General features: G+C 42.6%; 1 protein-coding gene across 2 annotated transcripts in view; it reads right to left on the bottom strand.

Moving 5' to 3' along the window:
- GUCY1A2 (guanylate cyclase 1 soluble subunit alpha 2) overlaps nt 1–23,841 on the bottom strand; it is a 151,491-nt gene extending 127,650 nt beyond the window's left edge. Inside the window, exons 1-3 of one of the 2 annotated variants that reach the window (XM_065678665.1) lie at nt 23,514–23,841; nt 9,683–9,744; nt 5,687–5,811 (exon numbers count right to left, since the gene is read on the bottom strand). In XM_065678665.1, the coding sequence (XP_065534737.1) occupies nt 5,687–5,811; nt 9,683–9,744; nt 23,514–23,786 (460 nt within the window). In that variant the 5' untranslated portion in view covers nt 23,787–23,841. The remainder of the gene's footprint in view (nt 1–5,686; nt 5,812–9,682; nt 9,745–23,513) is intronic. The other variant, XM_065678666.1, reaches the window with a different exon arrangement.
- Between the last annotated feature and the right edge of the window lie 292 nt (nt 23,842–24,133).

The raw sequence follows: 24,133 nt of genomic DNA, 5'->3' as shown, positions 1-24,133 counted from the left end.
GCATTTGGGATGTGAGAAACAAAATTTCATACATCAGAAGTATCAGTGAGTTTGAAAAATGGAAACTGGGCACTCAAAGCAATGGCAGATGAAGGAATAGATTGCTTCATAAAGCTCAGTAGCACAGACCTGCTTGGAATATCTGACCAAAAGATAAGCAGGAGACAGTTCATGAAGGCTTTATGCCGCAAAATAAATTCCTTACGGTAGGAATTACTGAGAGAAAAAGTTTGGCAAGAGGAAAATAAGGATGCAAAGTTTAAACATGCAGCTAACTGGAAGTTTTCTCCTTTATTCTGACTAGCTGTAATGAAGTCTAATATTACTTGAAGTCAAATAATTTCAAAATAAGGGGACAAAAGCAGTCCCAAATAGGATTTTCCTGTCATTGCTCAAAATGCTGCATGTACAAATGGTACAAAAACACCTTATAGAATCACAGAATCATAGAATCACTAGGGTTGAAAAGGACCCCAAGATCATCTAGTTCCAACCCCCCTGCCATGGGCAGGGACACCTCACACTTCCCTTTGGGAAGGTTAAAATATGAATACAACCAACCTGTTTTCAAAGATTAAATATAAAAACCAAATAAAAATGTTATCTCCATTACGCAGATAGGAAATTGAAGAACAGAAAGAATAAAAACTTCCCAAGGTCAAATAAGAAGTCTCTTCAGATACTATCTTTCTCTCTAACATACCCCATTGTAAATTTATAGTTATTTGGAGAAATATGGTAGTCACCAACATAATATACTTCATCATAGGATGTTTTTTTCTTATCATTATGTCTAAATTCAGTTCAAACTAACACCAACAATCTGCTCTGAACACAGCTTAGTGAGCCAGCTAAAAGCAGTATATGCACCAAAAGGATAAAACCAGCCAGCATTTAGTCTTTGAAATACTTTATTTCCAGCTAGGAACTTTATAAAGACTCCCTGTAGAAACAGATTTCTCTTTTTCCCAACTTCGGTATAATTTCATGTGCTTTTCCTTTGGATGACAGGACCAGGGAAGTGATCATCCCCCTGTACTCGGCACTGGCGAGGTCACACTTGGAATACTGTGTTCATTTCTGGCCCCCTCACTCCAAGAAACACATTGAAGCGCTGGAGCAGGTCCAGAGAAGGGCAATGAAGCTGGTAAAGGGTCTGGGGTTGGTTTGCCTGGAGTAAAGGAGGTTCAGGAAGACCTTATCACTCTCTAAAACTACCTGAAAGGAGTTTGTATCAAGGTGGCGGGTCAGTCTTTTCTCCCCAGTAACAAGCAATAGGATGGGAGGAAACGTCCTCAAGTTCACCAGGGAAAATTTAGATTGCATATTAGGAAAAATTTCTTTCTGAAAGGTTTTTCAAGCACTGGAACAGGCTTCCCAGGGAAGTGGTTGAGTCACCATCCCTGGAGGTATTCAAAAGATGTGTAGACGTGGCACTTTGGGACATGGTTTAGTGGTGGACTTGCCACTGATGGATCAACAGTTGGACTCAATGATCTTAAAAATCCTTTCCAAACTAAAAAAATCCCATTATTCTATGATTCTATAAGCTTATAAAGGACTTGTAAAAGTGTGTATGCACCAATTAAAGAAAACTGAGTCCATCATAAAGCTGTCTGGACTATTTTGGAAAGGATACAAAGTTAAATTAAATATTCCAGCCTCAGAAGCTGCCACTGCAAGGAAAGCTGTGTTATTGATCTGGTATCAGATATGGTTTACTGCAGGTGAACATGATGGACGTGAATCAAAGCAGGAAGAGTTCTGCTGATGTCTAGACTTGTAGCAGGAGCAACTCAGCAAGGAGACAAGGGAATCAGGTCCTCCTACTTCAGGAAGATGGTGTCACACTTTAGTGATGACTTGACAGGAGGAAAATTCCAGCATTCATACATGATAAATCACATGCATTGAGCTGAGTGTACAGCTTGCAGTCAGCACTTTCCTGTGAGCAGTGTAAGCACCAGAACCATGCGGTGAAGCATCTGCTCACAATTTTCCAAGCTTAGTAATGATCTCAGCATTTGCTGTCTTCAGATGAATAAGGAATGCCAAATGACTATTTTAGAGTCAGTTAGAGGGTCAGGAGAGGCGAATCATGTTGGCATTATCTAAGGTAAGAGAGCAGGAAGTTGCTTCCAATCACCTTTAAGAAAACACTTTCTTCCAGCCGTAGACAGCAAGTCCCTGGTACCATTCATATAAATAAACCTGAGAGCCAGATTTGGTTCAACAGTTTCTTTAGCCTCCATCACAGTCAGATTCATTCTTGCCTCCTGTCTTAGCAGTGCCAATTGCTCTGGGTACACAGCCGACTGGTTACATCCTTCTTGCATAGAAGCAGCTCCCACTAACTCTTATACAACCAGAAAAATAGCTGTGTATGGGAGAATTAATTACACAGCCTCCATTAATTATTTACCTGTTGTGACAGGAGGTGCAATTAAAATTAAGAAGCTGGTTTTACTGCTCATTCCTGTATGTTCTTTTCCCAGATAAGGAGAAGGAACAAAGTACTGCTTTTAAATTGTCTCAGTGTTTTGCTCACATCGATTTTTTTTTTTTTTTGCTATGAACTAAAATTTATTGTTTAAAAGGTGAGCTTTCCCAAGAGTAAGTCTCTGCAAGCTTATTTTCAGCAAAGTTGACTTTAATAATTCCCCAAGACAGTATCCTCCAGACATTATACCTACACTGCGATCCCAACAGTCTGGTCGGCCTGACAGACATGCACTGCATGCATAACACTGAAAAAGCAGTCTGTACACTACTCAGCCATGCCATGTGGCCAAGACTAACATATTGATTTAAAAGCACTCTGAAGATGAAAAAATATTCATAACTCTAGGACACATATTTTGTATCATGGTGAAATAAGTACTGAATAATTGATATTTTTTAATAATAATAATAATATGCAAATGATAACCTGAAAAGTCTTTGCTTTCATGAGTCTTGCCTTATCAATCATAGCATTTTTTTCTGACCGTTATCTTTCAATTATTTTAAAATGCAAACCAAAAAATATGGCAACTAATACTGGGTGTATTTACAGTTTAATCTGTTCTAAATTCTGTCCATGACCAAATGTGCGAAGTGCCAAGTACCGTCTCTTCCCAGAAGCAGTTAAAGGCAGTCAGAACCTCCCTGACAGCACCTAGCATCTTGCAGAACACAGCACCTGACACCGAAAAAAAACCCAAAGCATTTTGAATGCCAGTGAAACACAGTGATCTCTCAACTAGAATGTGTTAGCTGTTTCACAGAGCGTACCAAGTCTATTTAACAGTATGAGACAGAAAAGACAGACATGCAATGCATATACCTCCAGAAGGATTTTTATGTCAGCAGGATACAATAGTCCAGACCGAAGAATATTTGGATGGCTTAGTGAGAGGTGTCCCTGTCCATGGCAGGGGGGTTGGAACTAGATGATCTTGAGGTTCTTTCCAACCCTAACTATTCTATGATTCTATGATTCTAATATCACCTTACCATATTACCCTGACATGGAAGGTAAATCTTATCTTTAATTATCATACAAGACCTGATATCAGAGTTGTGCCTCCTGTTGAAGAAAGTTTAACTGCATAATCCAATAAAAATATCACATTTATATTATATATTACCAGCTGAAAGGAAACTTTTATTGAAGCAGAATGCCATATCTCATGCCTTCCACCCCAACTTAGCAGCCTACCAAAACCTCAAATGGAAGAGCAAAGAGGGTTTCAACATTACAAAAAATATAACCCCAAGTGTTACAAGTGCTATATAAAATTTTAGAAAGAAAAGCCCAGTACTCAACTAGCAAAAAATATCACCGAGGTATGAACAGCTGCTTCATGTTAGCTGGGCCAGAATCAGAGAGGCTTTCAAGTTGAGTTGCCTGGTCGTTCAGGCCAGCCTGCTCATGGCTTTACCCAGTTGGGGTTAGAAACCTCCAAGGACAGAGACCACACAGAGGTTGCTTCTCTGGCCAAACTGTGCCTCTCCCTGACTGTCCTTATGGGAAAAAAGACCTCATCTGAATGTCTGCTGTTTCAGCTTAGGGCTGCTCCCTCTCCTTGAGGACTTCCCCACAGGCACTGGGGACTGCTGGCAGGTCCTTTCAAAACTATTTCTGCTCCAAGCTGAACAAGCCCAGCTCCTCCAGCCTCTCCTCACAGGGCAGGTACACTAGTCCCTACCAGCTTGATGGTCTCCACCGAACTTCCTCTGGTTTATCAACTTCTCTGTGGTTTTGGGGCTCCCAATATCAGATTCAGTAATCCAGATGTGGTCTATCAAGTACTGAGCAGAGGGGGATAATGAATCCCTTCAAACTATCTCTGCCACTGCCCATATAACCCAGGCTGCTATTGCCACCTTTGCTACCATGACTCACCTCTGGCTCATGTCCCATTTGCTGGCCACCAGGACACTCAGGGCCTTTCCCACAGAGAAACAACTGGAACAACTCTTCATTTGCAAACTCTATGAAAGCAGCAGACAGCAAATGACAGTGCTCCACAGCGGACACTAGACAGCAGCGGGCACACATCTATGCTAGTCCAGCCACTGTGCTGCAAGCAGTTGAGCTGTGGTCACCTGACCTCAGGACTGAGCCCAAACACACGTAATACTGGTAAACACAGCTCAACCCACACGACCATGTTAGTATGACTTTCCCATCAGTAGAAAGGCATAGCTGCATACAATTAATATATGAGAACACTTCATACCTTAGACCTTACTTAAAGATTTATTGTCAACTGTTACAGTCCTGGAAGTAGCTTTGCTACTCTGCAAATGACTATCACAAATAAATCAGGAATTACCACTTTGAAAAAATTATCTTTGAAAACAGTTGCTGCTTTTCCTCCTCACAGTTCCCTGTAAAGTATAGACAATTGCCCACTGGTTAAAGCTCAATGTGTAAAGTTTACTCTAAATCAAAGTATATGATCAGTTTCATAGAAGTGAAATACTTAAAACAACCCAAATCAAAAATTCTCAGAGTCAAGCTATGCTTTTTTTTTTTTTTTTGTCTTTTTTTTGGTAGATTTGTATCAGCAACACAGGTTTGACTGAAAAGCAGTAAAGCTTACTAACACTTGGGAAGGAGAATAAGCTGGATAAATCGTAAGAACGGATGCAAATAGCCATCTCATTTTGATACCTATTAAGACATTTGCTCTTCAGTGGTGAATGACATCATTTTGACATGCAACGTTTCTAAAAGTTTATTGCAGCAAGTATTCTTCAACATGAATGTAAGCTTCCAGAATGTTTCATGTCTCAGGTACATCCTGCTCTGTGTTTCTCACACACTGTATCCACCAGGAGCATAGATGATAAGCGTATCTCTGGTTCTGTAGAACCCCTATAAAACAACTTCAGATAATTCCAAGACCAAGGTCTGCACAGATGCAAGTCTGCCACAGATGCAAGTATATTTGGACTCAAAGCCTTTGAAACGTCTCTAATCACTGGATATTGCACAATAAATCTCCACTGCAATATCAGGCCATATTGTCTCAAAGGCACAAAATATATGTAGACAAATGTAGCAACAGTGCACAGTTATGTAGCTGCCTACACCCTAAATTCCATTTGCTGGAGCAAGAATTCCTTGGTTCATTAGGACAGTCACTAAACTTTCCTTTCAGCTATAGGAAACAAAGTCCCTTGAAAGTGCACATACCAAGTACATTTGCTGTACACTGGAGAATTCCTGAGACATCTTCAGTTTCCTCATTGCCAGAGCAGTCTGTATAGGAACATCTGTTCGATATATTGTGAAAGTTCTTCTCTGCATCCCTGTAACTACTGAAAAGAAAAAGTTAAAAAGTTATAGTATCTCCGTATACAAATGCAAGGTCAACAAATGTCTTTCAGAAGCGGTGGTAAAGGATAACTCTAGCTTCCTTTCTCCCCTCCTCCCTTTTCTCCCTTCCCTTTCCTCCCTTCCATTCATGCATTATCACACATAGATGACACTGCATTAGCAGCCTGGGTACTTCAAGTATTATACTAGGATCTCGAATATCATCTGTAATGCGAATGAGTACATCAGAATAGAATAGTGCCAAAGGGCTGGCATATGAGGTAAGGGCATTATACATGTCTATCCTGTATATATCATTCTGACTAGGGTTTTCTGTGTAACAAAGTTGTACAGTAAACTCTAAGAAAAATGTTTGTGAGGCAGTGGTGAGTATCTAATAAGAACAATAAATCCCCCACACCACATTAGATTAGCACTTCAAGTATAAAGCTTAGCTTTCTCCATGAATGAACTTCTGAAAAGATCTCAGCAGAATTAAGGACGTCAAGCTGCAACTCGATATGCTATCAAGAATAAAGTTTGTGTTATAGCCTGCTTGAGAAAAAGTTAGAAAGAATCCCACCACTGGTGAAAGGCACAGAGCAATGGTCCAATCAGTAAGAAAGCAGCTGCCATCTAAATTATTCTATTTGACTTCGTTTTGCTGGACTGTTTTTCCTTAATTCAACAGAAACAGAACAGAATCTGAAACTATGTTTAGTTATCATTATCACCTGCTTTATGCAGATGGTAATAAGGAGAGAAGAGGGAACACAAGTGAAGAAAATATTGCACCAGAGTGATAATGCACTAGGCAAAATATACAACCGATTTACCTCATTACACAGAGAAAAGCTTGACTAATAAGTATTTTATTAACATTTTTGTTGTCCTTTCATACTTTGTTTATACTTCCTAAATCATGAATAGCAGTTTTAAGGATTTGACTCTTCATCTGGTTAATGTCTGCATAATCTCAGTACCTGGGTTGCCAGCACCTGTGGAAAAGGACTAGAAAGGCTTCAGAGCTGAACAGCACATTACTCCCAACAGGGAAAATGGTTCTCCACGGGGAGTAATGTATATTGGCAAGAGTGGGCTCATATTAGACCTGGAAAACTCAGTAGTGGTTGCACTCTGCAGTGCTCAGCTGCTGGCAGAGTGGCTGCAGGGGCCGCTGTGAAGAAACCCGCAGGCTGCCCCATGCTGAGCACAGCCAGTGCCAGCCTCTGCCTCTGGGGAAATGAAGACAGGGCAAAACACTTCATGGAGGTGTGAGGTGTGAAAGAAACATCCCTGCAGACACCCAGGTCAGTGCAGAAGGAGAGGAGGAGGTGCTCTGGGCACTGGAGTAGAGATTCCTCTGCAGCCCATGGCGTAGCCCATGGTAAGGTGGGCGGTGCCACTGCAGCACACAGAGATCCACAGTGGAGCAGGTGGATGTGCCCTGCAGGAAGCTACAGCTTTTGAAAAGACTGTGCTGGAGCAGGGGAACTGCTGGAGCAGTTTTGTCTTTAAATTAGAGAGACATCGATTTGATGGATGGATCACTTAGTGGATAAAGAACTGGCTGGATGGCCGCACACAAAGAGTTGTGGTCAATGGCTCCACGCCCGGCTGGATACCGGTAACGAGTGGTGTCCCTCAGGGATCGGTGTTGGGACCGGTCATGTTTAACATCTTCGTCGCTGACATGGACAGTGGGATTGAGTGTGCCCTCAGCAAATTTGCCGATGACACCAAGCTGTGTGGTCCGGTTGATACGCTGGAGGGAAGGGATGCCATCCAGAGGGACCTTGACACGCTTGTGAGGTGGGCTGATGCCAACCTTATGAAGTTCAACCATGACAAGTGCAAGGTCCTACACCTGGGTCAGAGCAATCCCAGGCACAGCTACAGATTGGGCAGAGAAGAGATTCAGAGCGGCCCTGCAGAGAAGGACTTGGGGGTGCTGGTCGATGAGAAAATGAACATGAGCCGGCTTCAGTGTGCGCTCGCAGCCCAGAAAGCCAACCGTATCCTGGGCCGCATCAAAAGAAGCGTGACCAGCAGGTCGAAGGAGGTGATCCTGCCCCTCTACTCTGCTCTCATAAGACCTCACTTGGAGTATTGTGTGCAGTTCTGGTGCCCTCAACATAAAAAGGACATGGAACTGCTGGAACAAGTCCAGAGGAGGGCCACGAGGATGATCAGGGGACTGGAGCACCTCCTGTATGAAGATAGGCTGAGAAAATTGGGGCTGTTCAGCCTGGAGAAGAGAAGGCTGCGTGGAGACCTCATAGCAGCCTTCCAGTATCTAAAGGGGGCTTATAAGGATGCTGGGGAGGGGCTCTTCATTAGGGACTGTAGTGATAAGACAAGGGGTGATGGGTTCAAACTTAAATAGGGGAAGTTTGGATTGGATATAAGGAGGAAGTTCTTTAGAATGAGCGTCATGAGGCACTGCAATGGGTTGCACATGGAGGTTGTGAACGCTCCATCCCTGGCAGTTCAAAGCCAGGTTGATCAGGGCCTTTGGAGACATGGTTTAGTGTGAGGTGTTCCTGCCCATGTCAGGGGGGTTGGAACTAGATGATCTTAAGGTCATTTACAACCTGAACAATCTATTCTATAACAGCATGAGGAGGTTGGGGCAGCATAGAGGAGTTCTTATGGACTGACCACAAGCCCCATCCCCCTGCACCACTTATGGCAGGAGTCAGGAGTGCTTTTATATCAACCCAAAAGCTTTTTTCATCTTATTGTATAGGACATCCGCTAGAGACAGATGCTACTTTATCCAGCTCATACTGATGTTCACAAAACTTAGTCAGTGTACTGTAAATCACAGGAATTCCAGGTTTTCAGTGTTCCAGCTTTTGTCCATTTAAAAAAGTACACCTAAGCCACACGTGGCCATAAATAAAAAGCCGCATTGTTATTGCACACATGCTTCCCTCGAGGCACTGCATCATCCTCTGAAGTATCCGAATGTGACACTTGAAGCAATTTTTTCAGCAACTGAAAAAATTAGCAGCCAGAAGGCTTCTCCCCCTGCCTTCTCCCATCACAGCTACCTGCCAAGACTGGCTCCCTCGCTGCCCCCAGGTGCCACCAGACTGCTAATATTGCAGCTACCACCTCCAAGCTAGGGCTCCCTGAGAATTTTAACCAAACATTGAGAAACCAGAAAGGACAACTCCCTCCGGTGCACTGAGATCTGAAACTGTGTCATAAACACTAAAAGGACCCTCACTGTAGCTTGAAAATAAACCAAAAACCAAACAAACCACAAAACCTTACATCTGTGTAATTAAATTCAGAGGACAGCATTCTTTCTTTGTCATATGGCACAGCTATTGAATGGCTACAGACATACAGCCATTCTATTCTGCGTGTTGGGAAAAGTAAGTTATCTGTGGCAGTAAAATATCGTGCAGGTAAGGAAAAGGTTGAAAGGAGATTTTTTTAATCTGTAAGGGAATTCCTTAGGTTTTCATGCTGATAGTTGCTATTACCGTCTTATTCCTCAGTCATATATTAATTTTCGAAATGAACTCTTAGGAGGTGGCTTTAAGCCCTGTTTCTGCAAAAACCTGGAAGTATGTAACAGTGTATGTGTGTGACAAGCACTGATGCAGGATTTTTAAAGATCTGGATCCTCAAGTCATGGAATAAACAACATTCTCAGCCAGCTCTGTGAAAAGCAAACTGGTATAGATCTTATACTTTTACAAAAAAGATTCCCTATTTTCCTCATATAGGAAACATTGAGTTCTGATGCTCCGAGAATTTGACAGAAAAAGTAGAAAGCTTGGCACGCAAGCCTGTGACTTGGGAAGTACAGAGCAAAACACTACCACACACCTTTCATTACCTCACATTAACACTTACCCGATAACTTGATGCTCAAAATACTGCAGTGTCCTTTGAAGAGTTTGCCGAATGGTCTGGGGCTATGGAAGAATAATACAAATTGTAAGATTAGGGAAGTATAGTACAGTTTAATTAACAGATATTTTAGCACACTATTTTTCTACAGTTTTACTCCTCTTCCATCTTCTACCTGCCAGAGGCCCACCGCAACGATATTCATTTTCAAATGAAGTATTTTTAATCCCTTGTATGTTAGTTCACCATTTAAATAGAACGAATTTTGCAATGTGACATAATTAATAGTGCTTACAAGACTAGTTGTGCTTGACAAAAGAGCTGCTTCACTATTACCTCTCAAAAACAATCACCCACCAATCATCTCAGTTATTAAAAATAATTATTTTTAAATAGTCTTCAAGAAAATGCTATTATTTTGTGATGAAATTATCACCAGGAAAAGGCATTTGGTTTTTAAACTTCGTATGCTCCCTAGGGCATTTTGTACTAAAGAATATGTCATGGTTTAACCCCAGCCAGCAACTAAGTACCAGGCAGCAATGCGCTCAGTCCCCGTACCCCTTTGTGGGATGGGGAGGAGAATCAGAAAAAGGTAAAACCCATGGGTTGAGATCAGAACAGTTTCACAAATTAAATAAAATATTATTATAATTATTATTAAAACAAAGATAACAAAGCCAGAGAGGAATAAACCCCAATAAACACAAGTGATGCACAGCAACCACAATTGCTCACCACCCACTGACTGATACCCAGCCTGACCCAAGCAGTGATCTGGCCCTTCCAGGTGACTCCCCCAGTTTATATACTGGGCATGACATGCTGTGGTATGGAATACCCCTTTGGTTAGTTTGGGTCAGGTGTCCTGTCTCTGTTCCCTCTTGGCTTCCCGTGCCCCACCTCACTGGCAGAGCATGAGACTGAAAAGTCCTTGATCTAGGTGAGTATTATTTAGCAACAACTAAATCAAAGACTAAAGCCAAAACACAGCACTGCACCAGCTACTAGGAAGAAAATTAACTCCATCCCAGCCAAAACCAGGACAGAATATTATAAAGATGTGATTTATTTTGGCTTACATTCCTGACAAGCTGTGACTCTCCAGTAATCTTTTAGATTATTTTATTTGATATATTTTATTTTCCTTACTACTACTGCCAAGGCTATACTTATTATTTTGAATTAATGCATGTGAGATCTCTGTTAAATAAAGCAAATGTGAAATCCATGTAATTCTATTTTGAATTTTCAAGTCACTTATGGCAAAAACATCATTCTTTCAAAAGACTAGTTTGTACAATATCTGAGGTTTTTCACATGTCCATTTTGTTCTGGTGCCAGAGGTTAGACAAAGGTACACAACTGAGATTTATAAGCCTTCCTTTTGTATCAGAGGCCCACAGGGATATTTTGATCAGGCCTGAAGCAGCAGACACTCAAATTTTAGAGATATTTGGTACTTCCCTGTTTTTTGGAAAGGACATCTAATTGTTTTGGAAAGTAATATCCGAAACGGCCCTGAAATAGACTAGAGGAGTTTCATTCTAAAACTTCCATCATCTTTGAGAGTCTCATATTTTGCTTACTGCTATACAAATTCTGTAGAGAACTGTGTAGTTCAGGAGGTGAGCTTTCTACCTACTCTTGCTTCTGAGTTTGCAGGAGGAGGTATCTGTTTTGATGACAGCAGGAATGAAGAAGTATACAGTAGGCTGCACTAGGTTTGTACAATAATAAAAATTTCTTTTTAATACCAAACTATAAGAACATGTCTCCCCTTTTGAATTCAAATGTGTAGAAAAGCATGCATTTAACAAGTGCATGAGCAGACTCATAGAAAAATTTTAGGCCCCTTTTAGCACGGCCTGTAATGACAGGCCAAGGGGTAATGGTTCTAAACTAAAAGAGGGTAGATTTAGACTAGATACAAGAAAGGAATTTTTCCCAATGAGGGTGCTGAGGCACTGGCACAGGGTGCCCAGAGAAGCTGTGGCTGCCCCATCCCTGGCAACGTTCAAGGCCGGGTTGGAGGGGGCTCTGAGCAAGCTGGTCTAGTGGAAGGTGCCCATCCCTGCCTCTGCAAGGGGCTAGGACTAGATGAACTTTAAAGGTCCCTTCCAACCCAAACCATTTTATAATTATATGAACAAAAACATAAGAAAGAGTTACTGTGTTTTTTTCTAATTCTGTATCAGATAAATACTTCTCTTCCCTGTGGGAGCTAAGTTTCATGCACTAAAAGGCACTGAAAGCTACACGTTCTCTTGGAAAACACAGTGGAAACACCATATGACTGAAACCATCATGTCTATCCCCCTTCCCAGTGACTCAGCGGGTGTTGGAAGTCCTTAGGCCTGATGGGCTACTAGAAGAGATTCAGCAGCTTTTCTATTCTCAGCAGGCAGAAAAATCCAGTCTTCACATACAGAAAAGATGCCTTTTCCCTCACTAGCAATGAAGAAAATCCAAATGGCATTAAGCAGAGATCCATAAAGCTGCCATCTCCCATCTCCATACAGCATTTTCCTCAGCCCCACTCTCTACACACAGGACATTAGCACTCCACCAGCAACTCCTCTGACATGAAACAGGTAATGGTCGAAATGTTTGATTGTTAAATTAAATCTCCCTTCTGGCTCTCCCTTTACAGCATGGGTATGGAAGGCAGCAATGCCTGGTACCACAGCAGAGAGTAAATAAATAGCTTTTTATCTTCTCAGGAAGTTTTGGAGCTCACAATACGTGAGAAATCCTCCAAGGACTGTCTTTGCCTGACACACAGATGTTGCACTCCTTACCCAGGGAATAATAGTTTTGATTACCTCAAGATTTGACCATACAAGCAACCCAAGCCCTGAGCTTCCATCATCAGTAGACCTCCCGTCTCCTGCAGTGCTGAATGAAAGCATAAAAAGTACTCCATGTTAACTCCCTCTTCTGAAAGTTAAATCAGCTGCCTAGCTGTTTTGAGACAATTCTACCCCATGAACTCATACCCCTTTTCACTGCCATCTCCTATCAGATCTTAGAAATTACGTGTAGACTAAAAATAGGATTTATGATTAAAATTCTGATCATAAACAGAGCTCTATGCAATGTGCTCACAGCCAGTATGAAAACTGACCTGAGGAGTCACAAAGTCTTTTTTCACTTGTGACAAGAATTATGATGGCATGTCACTGTGCACAGTTCAAAAGCCACTGTGTTCACCTTCTCAGTTTGCTGTATCTCATCTGTGGTGAATGTCATTTTGCTGTAGATGTAATTCTGTAACTATGGCCATGACTAACCAAAACTGAGATAAGAGATATGATACCTCCTCGTAGGTGCATACAAGGGTAGTTTGCTGTACTACTTCTCCCATTACTGACTATGCATTGCCCATGAAAGAGAAGGTGAGCGGGAAAACATTTCCACCTCTTTTCTTCATCCAGGGGCAAGACTGGATGGAGGTAAACAGCTACACCTTTTCCTAGTAGGATGATACACGTAACGTCTCCAAGAAGAATAACTCTGCTTTTCAGGTAGCTAAAAGATAGCTTATAACAACCTTCCCCACTGCTATATAAGTCTGTGCCACACAGGTACCCAGTGGCACTTATTACTGGAGACGTTTTAAAGCTTCATGACCACTCAAAATGAAAGACTTAATATAAATATAAAATAGCAATTGTTGCCTAAACCGGCAAATGTTACCAATTCATTTTGATTACGATTCTCTAATATTTGGTATGCATTACAAAAGGAATAGTCACATCAGCTGAATGTTTCTAAAGGCAAATCAAATTGTGACATGCCAGTATTGCTATTGTTAACTGTAAATTAATCCAAGAATTGCTGCATCAAATCATATCCAAACTCCATCTGCAATGATGATATACAAGGTAGAGGGGAACACTGAAGATATTCTGACTGATCCCTTGCATGGCAGAGGTCATAGGACTTCCTTGAATTAATTCAGAAGCCAGACATTATGCCATGGCTAACCCTAATGTGGCATAATAAATAGTAATACATCACCAAATGAGTGAATCATACAGGTTTGATGGAACTTCTGGGGGTCTTTCCTGCTCAATGTAATTTTGCACCCCTGTGAAAAGTCTGTCTCCATCTTCTCTATACACCCTGATTAGGTGAGTGTAGATTACATTAAGATACCCCCAAAACTATATTTTCTTGAAGGCTGAACAGACACAGCACCCCCAGCCTCTCCTCAGATGTCAGGTGCTCCATCCCCTGACCATCCTGGTCATCTTCTGCTCACACCTGTAACAATCTCTGAGGCGTATGCAGAGGTAACTAGTTGCTAATTCAGCTTTGTGACTCTGATGGCCACCTTCTGAGCCATCAGGTCTAGTCAATATTCTGCACACTTATCACCCCCTTAAGCAGGCCATATCTCCCCAGTCTGGCTCTAATGACACTATGGGAGACCATGACAGACTTTTTCTAGAGTCAGGGTAGACAACATCCCTCCATCCACTGAGCCTTGAAGCCTCTAAGGGTTGAGGCTTAGATGGCTCTGATGCCTCACTGCAAGGGCGGTCACTTCTCCCACTTATTTCCAGGGCAGTGTAACTGGTGAACCACTGGTGGAAAAGGGGCCTTAGTTGTGTTGTCAGAAGTAGCAAACTTCCAGCCTTCTCCATCTCAGAAGTTTACACCTTTCACCCTCAAGGGTTATCTCTATTTTTACCTCCTGCCTTTCAACATGGGGCTCAGGTTCTTGGCCCTGCTTCAAGGCCTCTGGAAAGACCTCTCCACCCTCCCTGATGTGTACAGCCTGCTCACCGTCTACTGCAGCTCTTCCATGTGGCACCTCAGTGCCGTAACCAGAGCTCGCTGCTGTTGCACACCAGCAGGCAGCATCCCTGACCATTGCAGCCCTGCCATGGCAGTGACTGTTATTCCACCAGCCACTGCTGTTTGCAGGATGCACTCATGGAGAAATCTGCCCTGCTTGTTAGATCTCACTCTGCTCTCCAGTAGTGCAAAATTGGTTTTGAGACCTGAAGCTAGAGTAATAATAGCTCTTCAAAAGCACTTTTATGACTAATTGGAAAAAATCTTTATGAAGATACTTGTCCAAATGAACCTAAAATATTCCTTTTTTTTTTTTTATTCAGACAACTTCCTTTGAAAACGGATTCCAGTTTAAACACTGTGTACAATTTGGGGAATTTGGGGGGGGTTGGTTTGTTGGGGGGTTTTTAGTTTTATTTTCCCTTCTTTTAGCTTCATTGCTGCCAGTTTTAGAGACAAAGGGAAGGGAACTTCCACTTTAATTGCATCCTTAAAACTTAAACAGGGGAAGTTTAGATTGGATATAAGGAAGAAATTCTTCCCTGTTAGAGTGGTGTGGCACTGGAATGGGTTGCCCAGGGAGGTTGTGAATGCTCCATCCCTGGCAGTGTTCAAGGCTGGGTTGGATAAAGCCCTGGGTGACATGGTTTAGTGTGAGGTGCCCCTGCCCATGGCAGGGGGGTTGGAACTAGATGATCTTGAGGTCCTTTCCAACCCTAACTGCTCTATGATTCTATGATTCTAAATGTCTTTCCTAAGGCAATTAAAAGTAAGCTTTCCAATTTTCTCAAAGGACAAAGATTTAAGCCTATTCCCTAGCCATTCTCTGTTGCCACTGAAATGTCTTTCAATTGATTGCAGCACCTTCAGAAATAAAAGGTAGGGCTCATCCGCCCAACTGCAGGCACCCAAAGTGATTCATTTCATCCTACCGTTGGTATCTAATACATGTCTGAAAACCCAATCTTTAGAAATACCCGTTTCTTTCTTTTGTCTAGAAAATATGTTGAGTGATTGCTTTAGATTTAGACATCTTTTAAATGTTTAAGACAGACAAACCCCATCCAGAGGTGGCAGACCCACACACAGTGTCCTAGATGACTCAGTCTAAATTTACATACATGCAGTTTCAAATTTTCCATCCCATTCCTTCTGCATCCTAAGATAACCGAATGGAATTAGAAAACAAGGGGACTGTACAGAACAGGAAGGTCTGAGCCAAGAGAGCAGTCAGGTACATAGACAGCTTCTCCTTAACCCTAACAAGGCTTCAAAGACCTTCAAGGAAAGCTAAGTGGCTCCTAGCTGAGCCTCAGAAGTGCTTCAGCAGTCAGGCTCGTGAAAAATCGAATGCTTAAAACGTTAAATATGGAAGTTGAAGCACTGAAGAGCGTAATAGGCTCAGCAAGAAACCACTTTGCTTCTGTCACAATTTCTTTGTGGAAGTCCGTCGGGTCAGGGGGCTCCTCCAGACTCTTGTGCCCTGGGGAGTGGCAAAGTTCTTCCTAGAAGAACCCACACTTCTGCATATGGCAGATGCACATTACCACAGACCACAGCCAAATCAGCACTTCGATGCTGAAAGTTTTACGTGCTTCAAATCTGTAGTGCTCAATCATTAACTCGGCAGATGTGCAAGACTTTAACTGCCAGATTCACTGCTGGTGATCATTCACTAATGAGAAACATTTCTTTTTTCATATTGCAGAACAAATTTTAGTCAATTCTTTCTGCACAGGTGATTACAGATCTCTAAGCACACATGAGTAGGTGTGCACCTGGCTCATCCAGAAGAGATAACTAGCAAAAATAGTCATTTTCACATCCAGTCTGGGTTTTTTTAATATTTACCCCATGATCATGAAAGCAGTGGAAAACTGTTCTTCCCCTGCCCTTCTGGTCACCAAAATAATGGTGTTAATGGCTGTAAACAAAGGCTCCAGCTGAAGGCAAACAGTTATCACATTCCCAAATGCCAGGAGTAGGGAGATAAGCACTGAAATTGATACAACTAGGGAAAAGAAGAACTGAAAAGAAAAGAAGGCTCCGTTGGCATCTGAGAATTTTCTGATGATGGAGAAAGAAAAAAGGCTCCCTAGCAGGTCCGTGCAGATCCTGCACAGCCAGGCTCCCTCCCTGTCCCCTTCCCAATAGCTGAAGAATGGTATGAAAAGGCACAGACATAAATCAGAAATGCAGAAGCAGACCCCCAACATAATTAAGATGAAAATAACAAAAATCTTTAAAAAAAAAACCTCTTTGGGGTTTAATAGTGCTTTTGATAATATCAGGAAAAGAAATATTTTTACTCTCTAGTTTCTGAACCTTTAGGATGCAGCCCTTTTTTTCTCTGTAACTGTATAAGCTAAAAATGTATTTTTCTTCATATAAAGCAGCTTCCTAATTCCAGAAGTTTGTGCTTTAATCTGCAACTGCTTGCAGACCATGACTAGTGCCAGATTTGGGTGAGATGCAGAAGAAGACGCAGAATCCCCAGGAGGGGACTGTTTGGGGATCCAGAGCGGGATGACTGACAGCTGGAGGCAAAACAGGCTGCCCTGCAACAGCTCACAATGATCCAGACAGGTCCAACAAGGGTTTAAGCACCTGAGCCCAGCACTACCTAAACCTGAAACCATTTTGCTCCTCAGTTTAAGTAAACTGGGGTACTTCTCAGAGTATATACTTGTGCACATCACAGAAAATGCCTTAATTTATTAAATAACATTAAAACTAAGAATTTTATCCCATGGCTAGACCAATGCAAACACTGAAGAAATCAAGCAGAACTAAATAATAATTAGAAATTGTAACTCCTGCATCCCCAGCTGCCTTTCAATGAGAAGAATCAGACATTATGGATGGAAATTGACTATTACATCATCTAGTCTAACTCGTTGACAGCGAAGGATAAATATCTCAGGGTGCTATCCATTATAATACCGGCTGAGATCACTTTGTTCATCTTTGAATTTCACCATATCTAAAATGGATAGAAGATCTTGTCCGCGCTGCAGAAAGAATCTATTCAGTAGGTGAGAATATAATACATGATCTATTGCTAATGTTACCTGTTCATGTTTTGATGCAACTCACATCTACTACATAAAATCATCGGCGCTACTCTAGCAGACAGATAGGAAATGAAAGGCTTTACACGTCAGACCTTCTCAAGGAATTTATTCTTCTGGGATAGAAAATAACCAATTTTCTCAGTATGACTGAACCTAATTTTATATGCAGAGCTGCAAAGTTGCTTATCCCTTGAGACCTATAGACAAACCACAGATTTTTTTAATCTTCATTTTGAAACTTACAGTTTGAGAGTTAGCAAGCAGACATGTCTAGAAAGAATTTGGGTATGAGGTGGAACAATTTTGTTTACTCAAAGCATTTTATAACAGCCTTTAATATTAGCACAAGAGGTAGAAGGAAAAAGAGGGATTTCCTCTGTTAACATTACAGTTTCCCCAGGAGTATACTGGACCCCTGTGAAGTGGAAACTGTCTCTGCTCAAGCAGCTGCAAATGAAGGACATTCACCCTCACAGTGATGTAACCATGACTGCATGCTGCTATTAGGGCACATACTGATGATTGTAACATTCCCTCCTACTTTACAACGTCTTTCTCTCCTATTTGTTCTAAGCACTAAATGTCAAATAAACTCACCCTAAATAAAATTTCATCAGGGTAAATACAATGGCTGCAGGCTGTTGGGTGCAGCTTAACTCATTTGTTTAATATTTCGTTTGCTGAGGTTAAATGAGATGTCAAACTACCAAACAAGACAAACAAACAAAGCCCATCATGGTGCTCATATTGATAACATTGTCCAGAATGTTCCTGTTTAAGACATCTTAAACAGCCCTGTTCCACGGTATTAAACAGCAGATTGACTGGCTGTGGACTGCTTGCGTGACCTTGTGTATAAATGTTTTTTCTCTCTGTTAAGTTGAAAGATACTCAGCAAAAGTCTGATTTTATTATACTTTATGAGCAAGATAGCCAGAAGTGGCATATACCTGATGAGTTGATGTGAGTCATAAGGAGCTCAGAATACTTGTTCAAAATGTTTTCAAAATCTCATGTAAAATCGATTGGTTACTTCTCCTGCTAGTGGCAACAGTTTGTTATCGCTACTAAAAAGAGTAGTTATCCCTCAAGACTAAGTGGTAGAGGTTTATGATAGAGCCAAGTTCAATTTGAGCTGCTATAATGCAACTTCTCTGCCAAAACCGCACCAGCACTCACTGGAGAATTCACTTGCAATTAAACAATTTAAAGTTACAGCAGTCCTGTGACATAAATAATAGCCTACACGATAACATAAACGACTGTCTTCAGATTTGCTTTTCTTCCACTGTCAGGAAAAAGGTTGTATTCAATAAGACAGTTCTTAAATTCAAACTATTTGGTGGCAGCTTTGTAAATTAAACAGGAAAAAAAAATGCTCTTACTTTAATTTGTCTCCAACTGGGCCTTTAAAAAATAGCAGGAATAATTCTGAATGAACAGAAAAGTATATTAGAAGCAATTTTCACTTAATGTTTCTAGTTCAAGCGATGAGCTACATAAGCCATTCAGAAAATCAAAAGGAAATGTAAGTCAGTTTAATGCTGTGTGATGTTGTAATTCTCTTTCCAGAATGATCAGTACAGCACTCGGGGGGACGCAGTCTCCTCTGAATGCATGCCCAGTCACTTGCAGCTTCTTCAGGGTAGTCCATGTCCCTTAGATGGGAGCAGAGTATTTGACTGTTCAAATCAGTGACTTTTTTTTCTTTTTTCCCTAATTTTGGTTCTATTTTCAGCCTGGTATTGGATACAAGTCAAGATAGAACTGGAGCAAATGTGAAAATTGCTGCAAGACACTAAAGAATAAAACTGTGGCCATCGATGCCAGGATATCATTCCTGTACAGTGGAGCTCTTAAAGGCAGAAAAAATATGCTGATAATGAATAGCATATACTGTCATCATCTTTAGTTATAATTAATCAAAATTTCTATCACTGTGGGTGTAAAACTCATCCTTTAAAGTGGAACACAACAACAAAGCTGGAATTAAAAGAAAAATTTATCATTAAATTTGCTTGTGATGTACATATAATTATTTTAGTATTTATCTCCAAAACCACTAAACCCAGCCCAGTGAGAAGAGCACCTGTTGTTTTGACAGCAGTGGGATCTAGCTCCAGATTTATTTGATTGAGAACATAACCAAGGACTCTTCGATGGTCTTTCAGATGAAGGAGGACAGAAGGGACATCTGTGCCCAATCGGGAACATGATTTAGGAACACGTTAGAGTGGATAGGAGCTGCCTATGCACTGACAGGCTCAGCTTTGTGGGAACATCACAGGGATGAAGGGCTGTGAGAAGGCAGAGCCAGACATGGGCAATAAGCATGGAGCACCATTGTCTGTGATCTTGTGAACTAAAGGAGTCACAACAGCTGAGTGTGTGCAATGCCGGCATTATGGCACTAAGTTTGGTGCCACAAAACATCATCTTCACACTCAGATGCCGAGCACACCATGGCTTGGCAGAGTGTCCCTGACCCTTTGGACAGCAGCACCTGGCTATGCCCTGTTGCTGGGGGACCCTCAACCTTCCTGCTACCAGTGCTCCTGCTTATTCAGCAAAATGGTACTTCAGGGGGCCACAGGGCAGCAGCTCGTTGTGATGTTCATCATACACATGGTTAGTTTGTTGAGTGCGGCTGTGACCGAGAGTTGCCTCTCTTCTTGCATCACCGCTGCTCTGCCTCCTGGCCCAGTACACCCTGCTTCCCTGACCCTCCCCAGCACACACAAACACCAGAAGTAGGGTACATGTGAAAATCTGCTGACCCTCCTCGTCACCACATGCTTTTCCCCAAAATATGTGGCTGTTTTGGTGGGAGTTGAGCCCTATAAGAACTAGCCTTCTAGTTCTGGTTGTTGAAAAAAAAGAAGCTTTGTGCAAAGCAAGCTCTAGATGAACAGTGTCCAACCTTCAATCATCCAGGCACATCAGGGAACATTTACAAACCCACAGGAACATAAAATGACCCTGTGCTGATTGAGGATCAGGGCCCAACATCCTCTAATATAACAACTGCAGGAAAAATCTCTGAAGTGGTATTTAAGAGAAAAGTTGGAAAATCATGTGTGCTGGAAAGTGCTAGAAGTTGTTCTCTGCAAGTAAGCAGAAGGGGCTGGATTCAGTGATGCAACACAGCAAGGTTCACTTTTCAGGTTTTTTCCACAGTTGCAGAAAAAGTAATATTTGTGCAAAAAACTCACAAAATGCAGTAACTTTTCACTATTTTAGTGTAAGACACCTCAAACACTGCATTACTGAATATTACTCTACAGAATTACTTTCCATTGACAATTAGTACAGTTGTACTAACTCATGAATGCATTGTGCTGAAGATATTAATATTTTCATACACATTTGTGCACTGCCACTCATAAGGCCTAGCCTGCTTGCACAGCTTTCTTGCCATTCTGCCCCATGGATGCCTCTCTTGCTCAGTTCCTTCACGCTTTGGGCGCTCCTTCTGCTCAGTTCACAGCTCCCCACATCCCTAGAGCAGCTCTCAGTAGCCCCAGCTACTGCCACACTGAAACACCACCGGCCCAGAGATCTCTCTGCCACGGCAGTGTTAAACACACACACAGAAATTTTCCTTGGTGAAAACACACAAAAAGTGTTTTCGTCAGTATTTCAATCCTAGCTGTTGCTGAAGGAAAGCACAAAATTAAGGCTAAAGAGCCTGTAGCATCCTTCAACTTTGAAAGTGTTCAGTAGGGACAAATTGCTGCTGCATTCCTGCTGGAAAGGAAAACATCAAGCCATTGCAGGCAATATAGGTAGTATATACATTCACACACACTCCTATGTACATAGATGCATGTTTATATAGTTACTGGAGACCCATATCGATAGCATCATAGAATGAAGATATAATTAGAGCTTTTTGTTCAGAAGAAACATGTCAATGCAACCTTCAGGCTTGCCTTTCAATTTTACAAATAATGGAAATGAGTCCCATTTGACACTAATTTTATAGGCAAAGTATTTTTTTTTTTTTTTTTTACTTCTGATTAAAGTTATTTCTGATTTGTATTAGCAGATATGCAAAAAATATCAAAGCACTACACATATGGTAACTTGACTTGTTACAAGAAGGCATCTATTCCGTATCACAGAACAGATTCTTAGTAAAAAAAGGATGCACCAAAATAACAATGCACCTGAGCAGTGATTTCTCAGAATGAAAAATGAAAAGACAGCAGACTGATTCTCTTTGTGTACCAGGACTGTGACAACATGACTTTTAGACTTAATTACATTAATTTATGCCAAAATGTGTAAGATGAGAGTGAAGCACCAGTTACGATGCCAAGATAAAAAGGGAAATTTTAAGCAATATGTATCACATTAAAATTTAAAAAGAGCACAGTTGTTCAGCAATAAGGATTGCTATAAATAGCTCCCAAGGAAACCATGGAAGCTGTTGTTTGGGATATCAAAACCAGGCTGGATGAAATTTTTGCATACTTAAATGAAATTTCTCTGAGAGCAGGGAAGAAAGAGGACAGTAAGATCTACCAAAGTTTTCCTTGTCTTTTAATTCAAAGAGCGTGCTTATTTTGAAAACACATTCAACAGTCCATCAAAGCTGGAAAACTGTAATTGTCTTTTATAGCAACTTAATACAGGTAACAGTCAAAGCTGAGAAAATACAAATACTGAGGTTATCTAAAAATACTGCACTGAGCTACTTCGGAATAATTCTAATATTTTGGGTAACACATGCTCTAATTATACTGTTGCATTATTATAAAATTAAATAGCTTTTTTTTTCTTTTGTACTAAAACAAGACGGGTCACCTGAGATATCGTCTATTAATACTAGCATTACAAGACCAGATTCCCAGTGGCGAGGGAAAAAATCCGTGGGAAAGAAAAGTCGTCACTGAAGCTGGACGACCATTAGCTATGTAATGCTCTGCTAACTTCTTCCATTAAACAGCTTGTCTACTCCCAGCCAAACAGGTCAAGAAACACCCAAAAAAAGAATGCCTTAAAACCAAAGCTAAGTGACAGCTGATAGTGAGGAGACTTAATTTCCAAAGCTGGACAACATCAGTCAAAAAGATGACCCAATGCCACAATAGCAACTGGTTTACAGATCAAGACTACTTGTTGCCATTAATGTTTTATACATAAACACATTAAAATATCTCAGAGACCAAAGAAACATTCAGATGCAGCTGAACCTTTATGAGGAAAATGTAGTGATGGTCACAGAGGCATTTACACAGGTGCAGCACAATCATGACAGAAGGGCTGGAGAAGGACCTCCTGTTTTACATTAATCTACCAGAACTCCTGAGCCCCTCATGTCAGTCATAGAGTGATACAAACGTACATTACAGGTCCTACCCAAATTCACTTCTTTCAGCATACGCAATGTTTCACTGATTCTCAAATACAGATGTAGCTACCCAGATAATCGTTAAGTCACAGATTTCAAACTACATTGTGGATACGCTGATGTCTCAGAATGTCAGCACATCTGGGAGGCACAGAGAAATCTGTTGCTGAAATATTCCTGAACACGAAGTCGAAACTTTTTTCTCCCCTATTGAGTATAGAAAAACCCTCCAAACGCAAGAAGTTGTCATCTCCCCTACGCTGAAGGAAGAACGTGCATGCCGCGTATCACAGAGATGTAACTTTTTATACGAAAACGTGGCTAGCACCAGATAGAGATAAGCACTTCATGATTTTACTGCTGTAATTTAGAGACTCGGCGGAAACCACAAACCCAGCTAAACCGGCAGCGCGCGTATTTGTGCCGACCGACCCGATTTCCAGCACCGGGCTGCCGAGATCGTCACTCCCGCAGGTTTGCGGGGCCGCCCGGCAGGAGGGCGCGGGCACCGCCTCCTCTGCCCCGACGCACACCCGACCCCCGGAGCTGCCGCCGGCAGCGGGGGGGACGGGGACGGAGCCGGGCGCGGGGCACTCACCGCGGGGGCCGTTAGGCGGCGGATGCTCTCGCCCAGCGAGTCCAGGTTGACCCGCCGCCGGCGAAGAGCGCGGCGAGCCCCGGCGCTGGCCGCGGCGGCAGCGGCGGCGGTGGCGGCGGCGGCGAAGGGGGTGTCGGCGTGGCCGGGGGGGCTGCGGCTGCCGTTCCAGCAGAGGCGGGACAGGGGACACTCGCCCTCCTCCTCAGGGCTGGTCTCCGGGCAGTCCGAGCCCAGCGAGCTGAAGGACTCCGAGGAGATCTTGCGCCGGGACATGGTGCCGCGGGGCGGCGGCGGCGGCGGCTCTGCTCAGCGCGGGGCGGCGGGCAGCCGCGGCGGGCAGCGCCGAGCCCTGCGGCCGCACGGACGGCCGCCTCGCATGGCCGCGGGTGCCCCTGGCCGGGAGGCACAGCCCGCGCCGCTGCCCGGCTCCGCGCTCCGCCGCGCCGGGCCGGGGGAGCAGCGGGTGCTGCGCGGCGCCGCGCCGGGAGGATTTAAAGCGGCGGCGGCGGCTGCTGCCCTCCTCCGCCTCGGCCGCCCGCCCTCGCTTCCCCTCCCCCGGCTCCCTCTCCGCTCCGCGGGAATCACGTGCTGTTCGGAGCCCTTTCCCCCTCCTCCTCCTC

This window comes from Lathamus discolor, chromosome 4 (assembly GCF_037157495.1).
Source record: "Lathamus discolor isolate bLatDis1 chromosome 4, bLatDis1.hap1, whole genome shotgun sequence".
NCBI classification, from domain to species: Eukaryota; Metazoa; Chordata; class Aves; order Psittaciformes; family Psittacidae; genus Lathamus; species Lathamus discolor.
This window is presented reverse-complemented; position numbering and strand designations above follow the sequence as displayed.